Raw genomic sequence first — 12,013 nt, 5'->3', positions numbered from 1 at the left:
AATGAATTGTATCTTCATATAACAAATATTTGGTCTCTAAGCCTACACGTGGTATTATATCTTGCTACCATATAGCAAATCTAGAAGGAGGGAGAGAGTTCGGGGGAAGAGAAGAGGAAAGGAGGAGATCTATTGAAAAAAGAGACACCAGCCCTCTAGAATTCTCTACAACTCTCTCAAAATCTCTTAACCAGAAGAGAAACTTTAGGGGGGGGGGGGGGGGGGGGGGGGAATAAAAGTTAAAAGTGAGAAGAAGACCCATCCATTTTGTTTTGGATGGCTACCCAATTCCTGACTAACTACCTATAGAGGATGGAGGGAGCAAAGAGAGAGAGAGAGAAGGTTTCGAGGTCGGGATGTTACAGCGCGCTGGCACGCGGGCGCGCAGGTAATGATAGCGAGCGAGGCTAGCGTGGGCTAGGTGCAGCGAGGCTAACCGGTGAGGATTTTTTTTCGATTTTTGGGTTTTGGTTTTTTTTTTAGGGCTCGTGCTGATAACGTGTTTAAGAATAAAGTATGCAAAGAGATTGTAGAGAGAATTGTGTTGTATTCATTGATAATAGGAGCCCTATATATAGGAATTATAAAGTACATAATCTTGTGATACAAGGAAAACTATTTCGAATAGGACTAGGAATTCTATAACCTTCTCTCCTATTACAACTATAGAACTTATAATAGTTTGACAAGACACACTAAATGTCAACATTCTTCAACACACATCTAAAAGTAATATAACTACGATAGTTATATTCTTGTGATTTAATTCAGATCATGTCGCTTTTTTTAAGTACTAACTAAAAGTTACATGCTATCGATTTAATTTAATCTCAATTACTTTTTACAACTCCATGCAATTTGTCGGTCTTCGGTTCTAAAAAATGGATCCCGTAAATTTTAAAAGTACTACAGAAGAATATAGTTCGATTTATTTGCTTATGCGGCACAATTGATGATTCCATTTTCATGCAGAAAAGTAAAGCTTCCCAGAAAATTTCATTTGCAACCCCTTTCTTTATGAGTTTTCAACCCTTGGGCCTTTTTGGTGGCCAAATTCTGAAAGCGGAGTCCACCACTTTGGCACAAGTCATCCAAACCTACGTAAAAACCAAGCAGCTAAACAAAGGCAAAGAGCAAAAGTTACTTTCGCACCGAGAAAACAGGAGAGAAAACTAGGGTTTGGAAAGAGTGAAGGAGCAGTGGTCGCTCATCCGGCGGCGCCTCCTCGTCAATCGGGGCTTCCCGCCTCAGCGACGAATGGCAGGTGTTGTCGGACGGGAGATGGGGGTCTTGGGACCTTCGATTTTGTCTTCTTTGCGGTGGTCGGGGCGTGGCATGCTTCTTCTCTACTCTCAGGCAGTGGCGCAGGTGGGGAGAAGGATTTCGGCGGCGGCGCTGGCTTGGAGCAAGGGGTCAGAGGCCAGATCGTGGCAGCGGCTTGCCATGGATCGTATGGCGCTGATCTCTGCTTGGAGGTGGGTCGCTCAGTGATGTTTGCAGCAGTGGGTTCGGGCTCCCGGGAGGAAGGGCACAAATTGGTGGAGCGATTTCGTTCCGAGGTGGAAGTGCTCGGCGATTCCATTCTTGTTTGTCGGTGGTTTGGATTGGAGTGGATGTGTTTCCAGATCTGGATCAGGCCGACGACAGGCAGGTGAATCGGTGTGGCTTGCAGTGTTGAATGGGTACCTCTAGGTGGTGAGTCGAAGGGCAAGAGTTGTGGCGGTGGTCTACCGGCTGTCAAATTGGAGAGAGGGAAGGTGTTTGTCATAGCTTTGGTCTGGTGCGTGAAGGGATGGTCAATCATGGTAGTTTCTTTTAGTTTTTTATTAGGGTTTTAGTTTCAGGTTTTTGGTTAGGTCGAATAAATCGTCCCTACTCTTTTGAGCTAGGGTTTGGAGGTTCTGGTCATGTTGTGGAGCCATCTATATGGTGTTACTCCTGGGAACAATATGTTATAATTTCGATGCTGGTTGGTTTTCAACGGAAAGGTGGATTTCCCTTGCACGTGGTCTGGCGGTTTATGGACACGGTGTGGAAGAGTGTGGATTGGTTCGTCTGGATGTTGGTGACGAGGTCGTATCGTGACGCTCGGGATTGGTTATCGTACTTTGTAGCCTGGGGTGATAGGCGGAAAAATTGGTTAGGGGTTGGACCTTTTCGGTTCATGGATGTTACTATTAGTGACAGACCCATAACTAGGGATCTTGGTAGGAATATGTGTCGTGGTGTTGATACCACAATCGGTTATTTCAATGCTTTGTAATTTTGTTAGTTATTAATGGATTCTTTTCTTCCCAAAAAAAAAAAAAAAACAAAGGCAAAGAGCTCCACGCTCACCTCCTACGCACTCATTACCCACTATGCATTTTCCTCACCAACCACCTCCTCAACATGTACTCCAAATGCGGGGACGTCGATCATGCCCTCAAGGTTTTCGACCAAATGCCTCACCGAAACTTGGTTTCCTAGACTGCAATGGTCACTGGGTTTTCTCAGAACTTGAGGTTCTCGGAGAGCTTCAAGGCATTTTCCCAGATGAGAAGTGCTGGGGAGAGCCCGACCCAGTTTGCATTTGCAAGTGTCATCAGAGCTTGTGTGCACTACTAGAAAAATAGGTCCTTTCACACGGATGATATTGTCACAGAGCTTCACACGGACAATTATCCGTGTATAAAGTGTTATAGTACACACGGAAATCCGTGTGTATACATTTTTCACACAGACTATTGTGGCCACATAAGGTTCAAACTGGGACCCAATATTTTTCAAGTCAGTTTACACACGGAGTCCGTGTCAAATAAAGTAAAATTCAGAGAATTTTGTAAATTTGTTGGAGGTAAATTAAAAATTCACACGGTTTTCCGTGTGAAATATTTCTTCACACGGATATCTGTGTTAAAATTATGAATATTAAGATTCTAGTAAACATAATTATATATGAATGGTGTTAATATTTATGTAACTGAAAAAAAAAAAACAAATGTTAATATTTAGAATTGACACGACCATCCGTGTGAGTTTTATATCAAAATAAACTGAAAGAAAAAATTTAAGTACATAATTTTAGTAGTGTAATTTTATTTGGCTCACTATTCCAGTTTCACACAGATATCCGTGTGAAATCTTATCAATAGCTTTCTGCAAAATTCCAACAGGGTCGTCTAAGTCATTCTAATCTCTTCATTCAAGTTTTTCTGGTCTCTCAAGTCAGAAGTCAGAACCACCCACCTCTCTCTCTCTCTCTCTCTCTCTCCAGATCTATCTATAAAGCACTAAGCTTTACATCTGATTTTTGGTTATTTCTCTCTACCATTGTCTTTGTTATTCTATGTAATTTTCTTGCTATTTTTGTGATTCCTTATTGTAGATCTATGGGTGTAAGATCTATTATTTGTGGATCTGAGAATTTTTCTGATGGGGTTGGCCTGACGAGAAATTTGTTTTGTAGACCGAAACTTGTGGATCTGAGGTGAGATTTTGCCCTGACGTGAAGAATCTCAAGACCGCCTTCTCTTCCTTGGCAAGGTTTCTGATTTTTGGGTAAATTTGTATATTTTTTTAGGTAATTTCGTTATATGATTCTGATATAATTGGGGGTTAGGGTTTCAGATTGGGTATTTTTTATGCATAGGAAATTTGAAAGTCAAACAGCATTGCACAGCGGGTAAAATTCAAGATGCCAAATCTGTAAATCCTCTGCAGGTAAGGTATGGATTTCAATTTCCTCTCTTTGTTATTCTTTGTAATTTTCTTCCTTTTTTTCTATTTCTTTATTGTATATCTATGGGAGTAAGATCTATTATTTGTGGATCTGAGAACTTTTTTTGATGGGGTTGCTGGTTTGAATTTTATGTTGTTGATAGGTTCCAGAGGAGTCTGAAGCTCAAGCCCATGGCTTTGATCAAGAAGTTGCGCAAGTTTTGTTGAGTTTCCTATTTCATAGAACCTGTTGAGACAATTTGAAAGACTGAAGATCCGGAATCACCATGAAGGACAATAGAGGAAATGGATCCATTGATGTCATTGATTTATTAATGAAATTTGTTCAACAACAATTGATGTCATTGATTTATTCATACTTGTGCTTGCGTATAGGAAAAAGCTGCAATTAATGTCAGAAATAGGAAACAAAAGAAGATGAGCCATACTACTGGAACAATGACTTATGCAGCAAAAATTTATAAATGGGTGAGTTTACTTTTTTATTTCACTTTTAATCCATCAGTATATAATGTGTATTGCGGGTGAAGACTTGCTTCTAGTATAGTATTATTTGTTAGGAGGTTAGATTGATCAGTGTTACTTCAACTGCATATGGGAATTGCAACCCTCTATAGAGGATTAATATGGTTGGACTGATGTTTCTTATCATATTTGCTTGGTTCATATGTAGGATATATCTAATTGATTTCATACTTCTAAATTTTTCAGTTGTAAAACCAGTTTATTATATATTTCTATATGTATATGTGTGGTTAATTATATAATAAACTATCTGCATTAATTGCACCAACACCCTATTTTTAACTAGTACTGATTTTGGCAGCAACTAGAAAACAAAAAGGATGCACCGCCTAACCGTAAAGAGAGATTCAAGATAACCCACCTAAAGAAGGGGGATCTAAAACAAAGTACATTGATGAAGCATCAACACAAGCTGTGGTTAGTACTATAAATTTGACTACAAATATTTGCATTATAATTGAAATTGCTGCAGCTTAATATGATTGTTTGTATTCAATGGTTGTAGCTTATCTTTGAACAAAAAGAAGCAGAGAAAGCTAACCAAAACATAGAAATAACCCCTAAGGTTGTAGAAGATATATATGCTGACGTGTTTGGTGTTGAGAGGAGGAACTGAGTTAGAGGAATGGGAATGGGATATATAAATGGGCTGATGTTCCTTTTATCCATACAGAAAACAAAGGGATTTCAAAAGAGGTGGAGGAACTAAGGGCTGCTGTGGAGGAACAAAAAAGTGTGTATGCAAGAGCATTGATGGAGGTTGAAAGATTGAGAATTGAATTTGCAAGGGAAATGAATGAATTTGCTGAGAGAGAAAAACAACGTGAGGCAGAGTTGGATAAGATAAAAGTTGATCAACTACAGATGATGGAGAACATGAAAAAAATGCAAGACTTGATGGAAATGCCAAGGACATGATTTGCTCAGCCATGTTTGCTACTCTTTAACTTCATCATGATGTTTGTTGCTCTTAACTTAATCATGTTTTTGTTGTTTTGGTCCTGGTTTAATGACTTCTAGATTATGTATGTTTTTGTCTAAAAATTTCTAGGAGTTATTAATCTAGTGCGGCAGTTGCCATTGTATATATTGAAGAATATAATTAAGCTTTTGAAGATGGGTTGTATCTTTAAACTTTCTGTTGTATAACTTTTTTTAATAGAATTTTTTTTTAATTTTTTTGGAAAGAAACCCACAGTTATATCATCTGTGTGAAACATTGATGCTACAGTGTAATTAAATGTTTGTAAATTTGGAAGTTAATATAATTGGGATTCATACGGGACCCACCTAATATAGCTCACACGGATAAGCTTTCCGTGTGAAAATGATTTAGCAACGCTCGCAACACATACAAATTGTGAATTTGTGACTGTACTGTGTGAAACTGCCCATACACACAGATTTCTGTGTGTATTTCAATGTATTCACACAGAATCCATCCGTGTGAAAGTACCTGTTTTTCTAGTAGTGGTGGTTCTTGGGTCGGTTGAGATGGGGGGCAGCTGCATTCTCTTGCTTTGAAATTGGGCTTGGCTTGTGAGCTGTTTGTGGGTAGTAGCTTGGCAGATATGTATTCGAAATGTGGGTTCATGGTTGAGGCTTATAAAGTTTTCGAGGAAATGCCGAGTAAGGATGCTGTGTCGTGGACTTCGATGATTGATGGGTATGCAAAGAGTGGGGATTTTGAGGCAACTTTACTGAGTTATCAGAGGATGATCAATGATGGGATTGGTGTAGATAAATATGTTGTTTCTAGTGCATTGAGTGCTTCTTCTGCACTGAAGGCTTGTCAGTTTGGAAAGCGTGTTCATTCGACGGTTGTGAAGTTCGGATTGGAAGTAGAGGTTGCTGTGGGAAATGCTCTGGTTGATATGTACTCGAAATCAGGTGATATGGTGAGTGCTTTAAATGTGTTTCGGGTTGACCCTGAGTGCAGAAATATTGTGTCGTATTCCTCTGTGATCAATGGTTATGTTGAGATGGATGAAATCGAGAAGGCTTTTAGTGTGTTTGTTGACTTACAGAGAAGGGGAGCTGAGCCTAATTAGCTCACTTTCTCTAGCTTGATCAAGGCTTGTGCCAACCAAGCTGCATTTGAACATGGGATCCAACATTCCAACTTCATGGTCAGGTGGTCAAGTTTAATTTTGATAGAGACAATTTTTTGTCTTCTGTTCTTGTTGAAATGTATGGAAAGTGCGGGTTGCTTGATCACTCAATACAAGTGTTTGACGAGGTAGCCACCCCGACTGAAGTTGCATGAAATTCGTTGTTACGTGTATTTGCCGTTCATGGCTTAGGAAATGACGCCTTGAAAACTTTTAGTACAATGGTCCTGGCAGGAGTGAAACCAAATGCAATAACATTTATCAGTCTTTTTACAGGTTGTAGCCATTCTGGATTGGTAGAGGAAGGTTTAAAGTACTTTTACTCTGTAGAGAAAACATATGGCATGGTACCTAGAGCTGGACATTACTTTTGCGTTATTGATTTACTTGGCTGGGCTGGAAGGCTTGAAGAGGCCAAAGAATTCATTAACAGCATGCCAATGCAGCCAAATGCTTTTGGGTGGTGATCTTTTCTTGGTGCTTGCAAGATTCATGGAGATAAAGAGAGGGGCAAACTGGCAGCGGAGAAATTGATACAGCTTGAACCTGAGAATAGTGGAGCACATGTTTTTCTTTCAACTTTACATGCAAAGGAGCAAAAATGGGAAGATTTCAGAAGTGTGAGGAAGATGATGAGAGACAGCAGCATGAAAAAATTGCCTGGTTATAGTTGGGTTGATGTTGGAAACAAAACACACGTGTTTGGAGCCGAAGATTGGTCTCATCCTCAGAAGAAAGAAATATATGAGACACTTGATAGTCTTCTTGATCAGATCAAGAAAGCTGGACATGTTCCAAATACAGATCTTGTTCTACATGATATGGACGACAATTCAAAGGTAGAGCTTCTTCACCATCATAGTGGGAGGATTGCAATTGCATTCGCATTGATAAGTATGCCTGCCGGGAAGCCAATCATTGTGAAGACAAATATAAGGGTGTGCTTGGATTGCCATTCTGCAATCAAGTACGTTTCCTTGGTTGTGTCTCCTTGGTTGTTGGAAGAAAGATAATTGTTAGGGATAATACTTGGTTTCACCTTTTCGCAGATGCGTTGTGTTCATGTGGAGATTGCTGGTCAAAGTTTTGAAGGCCAAAGTTTTGTAAAGGAACGCATACAAAAGTAATCTGCCTGGTTACCTAAGAGGTTAGAGGTAGTCGATGTGCCAAATAACTTTTCTGTCAAATCTTTTTGGGTGAACTGGGTCATTAAGATTCTTAGGCTTTGATTCAAATGCATGTAAGCCTTTGTCTTGGACTTGGAAGAGGCGACTGTATTTCTTCATCCATTGGATTATTAGCTCAATTAGATCATATCGCGTGTAAAAAAGTGACCGTTTGGTAGCCATTGTTAGGTGATATGTGTCATCAAGAACCAGTTGCTTTTTTTTTTTTTCCTCTCACACTCTCTCTCTCTCTGATAGGGTCTTACCCCAACTCAAATGGATACTGAAGAGAGAAAAGGAAATTAAAACAGAAAGCAAAGAAAATGGCTATTCATTCATTACGGCTCAAAACCTAATAGAGACTATTTATACAACCAGTAGATATCCGAATGATTGACATGTGTCGATCATCCAAGTCAAAACTGAACAGAAACCCTAACAGGAAATTCGTACATGAACATTTATTAATTACTAGCTAATTAACCTTGCCCACGTGCAAGCCATGCTGACGACCAAAAGTAGCTGCTCCCCCATTTAAGTAACTAATCAAAACGGTGAGTTTCCTTGATCCCCAGCTTCAATAGGATGGATTTGCCCGTGACTCATAACATTGCAGCCCTCTCCAATAAAAACTTGTCCTCAAGTTTGAGCTATCAAAATTGGAAATTGGGGTACCTTTGCAGAATCTCATGAGCGAATTCCCAGGTGGCCTCATCAGGTGAAGTGCCCAACCAATGAATAAGCCACTGGGTTGCTGCTTCTCCCTTGCGTTTCACCATTCTAGTTTGTAGAACTTTCTCAGGAGTCCACCGCACAATCGAAATATCCTTCACATTGGGAAGATGAGGCTCAACAAGTACTGAAGTGCCCACTTTCTTCTTAAGCAAAGATACGTGAAAGACATTATGGATTTTGGCTGAATCTGGTAGCTGTAATTTGTAGGCCACTGTTCCTATTCGTGCAATGATTTGAAAAGGGCCATAGTACTTGGCCGCCAGTTTATGAAAGGCATTACCATTGACAGATTGTTGTCTATACGGCTGCAGCTTGAGATAAACCCAATCTCCCACCTGGAATTCTCTCTCTGTATGTTTCTTATCATAGTAGCCTTTCATTCTACTTTGAGCTTGCAGGAGGTTTCTCTTGATGGTGGCCAACATCTCATCTCTTTCTTTTAATTGAGCATCCACTTCAGCCACTGAAGTTGAACCAGAAATGTAGGGTGTGACCATGGGTGGATCATAGCCATACAAAGCCTTGAAGGGAGTCATTTTGAGGGAGGCATGGTGAGCGGTATTGTACCACCACTCTGCCCAGGGAAGTGCCTGCACCCAAGTGTGTGGCTTGTCACCTGCAACACAACGCAGATATTGTTCCAAGGTTCTATTCAAATTTTCAGTTTGCCCATCCGTCTGGGGATGGTAGGCAGAAGATTTTCTAAGCTTGGTACCCTGCAGATTGAAGAAGGCCTCCCAAAATAAGCTCAAAAAAATGGGATCTCTGTCAGAAATGATGGCTTCTGGCATACCATGTAATCTAAAGACTTCCTGGACAAACACTTGAGCGAGGGTGGCAACTGTGAATGGGTGCTTTAATGGAATGAAATGGGCAAACTTTGTGAGTTTATCAATGACTACCCAAATGACTGAGTTACCATCTGACTTAGGCAGCCCTTCTATAAAATCCATGGATAGGACACTCCAAGCCTTGTCTGGTATAGCTAAAGGCTGCAATAAGCCGGGAGGTAGGCGCGTCTCATAATGATTTCGTTGACAAACCTCACAAGCTGCAACAAATCTCTTCACATCCTTTTGTATTCCTGACCAAGCAAAGTTCTTTTTTAACCTTTCATAAGTTCTTGAGCTGCCTGCATGACCCCCACTAAGGCCATCATGGAATTCAGCCATCACCCTTTGCCTCCAACCACCCGAATTAGGAACAAAAACTTTACCTTTATAGAGGAGTTGAGAGTTCAGCATGGTATAGTGCTTGCAACTATTAAGGTCAGACTGCAACTGTATAATCTCGGATGTTGTGGGATCCGCCTTGCAAGCTTTTTGAATTTCCTCTACATAGGTATGAACAGGTGTGGACACCCCCAAAGTGGCTAACATGCCCTCTCTAGACAGCGCATCAGGAGCCGCATTATTCTTCCCAGCCTTGTATAGGATGGAATAGTCATATCCCATAAGTTTGAGTAGCCATTTCTGCTGCGCAGGAGTGGTGATTCTTTGGCCCAAAAAATGCTCAATGGTTTTATGGTCTGTGTATATTTTGAAATGGTGACCTAACAGATATGGCCTCCAATGTTGGACAGCGGATACTGCTGCCAGCATCTCCTTATCATACACTGATAAGGCAAGATGTCTTTGTGCCAAAGCCTTAATCATGTAAGCCACGGGGTGTCCCTCTTGGGATAATACTGCTCCAATTCCCCAATCCGATGCATCACACTCAATCACGAACTCCTTTGAAAAATCAGGTATAGCTAGCACGGGTGTGGAAGTTAGAGCTTGTTTTAAACTCTCAAATGCTGTGACCGCTTCTGGACTCCATTGAAAGCTATCTTTCTTGAGCATGTTAGTGAGTGGTTTTGCAATTATGCCAAAACCCTTAACATACTTTCTGTAGTACCCTGCCAGACCGAGAAAACCTCTCAATTGCTTCAATGTTTTCGGTTGCGGCCATTGCTTAATGCATTCTATCTTGTTCGGATCCACCGCCACACCTAAAGCACTTATAACATGTCCGAGATATTCAACTTGTGGTGCGCCAAAAGTACACTTGCTTTCCTTCACATTTAAGGAGTGTTGTTGCAGCCTCTTGAATACCAACTCCAAATGATGCAAATGGGATTCCAAGGTGTCACTGTAGATCAAAATGTCATCAAAGAAGACTAGAACAAATTTTCTGAGGTAGTCTCGAAGGACCTCATTCATCACCGCTTGAAATGTAGATGGGGCATTAGTCAACCCGAAGGGCATGACCAAAAATTCATAATGCCCTGAGTGAGTTCTAAAAGCAGTCTTGTTAACGTCTTCAGCCGCCATCCTAATTTGATGGTATCCTGATCTTAAATCCAACTTAGTGAATATTGTAGTTCCATGCACCTCATCTAATAACTCATCCACCACTGGAATAGGGTACTTATCCTTCACGGTTACTGCATTCAAGGACCTGTAATCCACACATAATCGCCATGTACCATCTTTCTTCTTAACTAGAATGACTGGCGAAGAAAAAGGGCTTACACTCGGCCTGATAATTCCACTCTCAAGCAACTCCTGAACTATCTTTTCTATCTCAGTTTTCTGATAGTGTGGATACATGTATGGTCGCACACTAATGGGGGGTGAGTTTGGGAGGAGCTCAATGTGGTGATCTTGGGGTCGAACAGGAGGTAAGGTTCGTGGCTGTTCAAAAACTGCTGCATACTTCTGGATAAGCTTTTGTATTTTAGGATGGGTGTTGGACTCTGAATGGGAAGGCATCATTGCACTTAGTTGAACCAAAACAGCCTCCTTCTCTTTTTTTAAGAGTTTGGTCATCACCTTGGAACTTACCATAGCAGACCTGAGTTCAGTTTCTCCTTGTAAGGTATAATCATGTCCCGCAAAATGAAATTTCATAATCATGGTGTCAAAATTCCATAGAATATCGCCCAAGGTCCGTAACCAAACTGCACCTAATACCAACTCACAACCCGAGTCAATGAGTACGTGAACCATTTTTTGGTTGACAATGCCTTTGAGCTGCATAGTGGAAGTCTTTGAACCATCTCCCATAGCTTGTAACTCAATATCATGATTGTCCAATTCTTCTATCTGAAGTTGGACTCTATCTCTATCTTCCACTTCCTCAGGAAATAGAGGTTCAGCAGCAGCCACATTAATTTCTTCCTGAACTATCTCGATCACCATGAGCTGTCCTCTTCTACAATTATGCCCCGGCCTGAAAATTTCGTCACAAAAGAAGCATTGGTTTCGAGCTCTCCTTTCTTGATACTCTGCTTGAGTGAGTCGTCTATTTCCTCCCACGTTTGCACCCCCAACAGGAAGCTGAGCAACAGGAGGCCTAATTTGAGGTGGTTGAGGTTGTGTAGGTGCTCTGGCAGAGACGTTATGTAATCTATTCTGGACCAATCTGTTGGGATAAGTCACTCTTGCCTGTTGTCTCAAACTAAGCTCTCTTTGTTCATATATCTTAGCCAGCTCACAGGCTTCATAGAGTGTCCTGGGCTTTTGAGCCTTGACATCTGCCTTAATGCTATCTTTCAAGCCACCAATGAAACAAGATAGAAGTACCTGTGGAGAAAAACCTGGAGCCCTCCTGGACAATTTAGTAAACTGATCCATGTATTGCTCAACTGTACCACTCTGAGACATCCTGGCTAGTGAGGCTTGATAGTCCACAACATTCTGGCCACTAAACTCTCTCATCAAGAGATCTGCAAGACCAAGCCAAGTCTGGGGAAACTCATGCTTGAACATG

At 41.0% G+C, this 12,013-nt stretch overlaps 1 protein-coding gene and 1 long non-coding RNA gene across 9 annotated transcripts; one reads left to right on the top strand and one right to left on the bottom strand.

Annotated features, from left to right (window-relative positions):
* Nucleotides 1-1,228: 1,228 nt before the first annotated feature.
* Nucleotides 1,229-1,804, bottom strand: LOC112194244 (pistil-specific extensin-like protein). Its single transcript, XM_024334490.1, has one exon. It carries the CDS (start codon nucleotides 1,802-1,804, stop codon nucleotides 1,229-1,231), a length of 576 nt encoding a protein of 191 aa, XP_024190258.1.
* A 1,281-nt stretch (nucleotides 1,805-3,085) lies between these two features.
* Nucleotides 3,086-5,360, top strand: LOC112192842. Of its 8 annotated transcripts, none has more exons than XR_005807963.1 (6): nucleotides 3,086-3,295; nucleotides 3,449-3,540; nucleotides 3,632-3,707; nucleotides 3,864-4,188; nucleotides 4,547-4,662; nucleotides 4,751-4,910. It is a non-coding gene; the product is annotated as an uncharacterized LOC112192842 (long non-coding RNA). The 8 variants fall into 8 exon arrangements; XR_005807960.1 differs by lacking the exon at nucleotides 4,751-4,910 and adding an exon at nucleotides 4,919-5,360 and having other exon boundaries at nucleotides 3,087-3,295; nucleotides 3,449-3,525; XR_005807959.1 differs by lacking the exon at nucleotides 4,751-4,910 and adding an exon at nucleotides 4,919-5,360 and having other exon boundaries at nucleotides 3,087-3,295; nucleotides 3,449-3,525; nucleotides 3,610-3,707.
* Nucleotides 5,361-12,013: the final 6,653 nt, after the last annotated feature.

This window comes from Rosa chinensis, chromosome 3 (assembly GCF_002994745.2).
Source record: "Rosa chinensis cultivar Old Blush chromosome 3, RchiOBHm-V2, whole genome shotgun sequence".
Taxonomy (NCBI): domain Eukaryota; kingdom Viridiplantae; phylum Streptophyta; class Magnoliopsida; order Rosales; family Rosaceae; genus Rosa; species Rosa chinensis.
Note: the sequence above shows the minus strand (reverse complement) of the source record. Positions and strands in the feature narration are given on the sequence as shown.

What these genes read in the sequence shown, in the direction of transcription:
- LOC112194244 (XM_024334490.1), bottom strand. Translation starts at nt 1,804, where the DNA reads ATGATTGACCATCCCTTCACGCACCAGACCAAAGCTATGACAAACACC.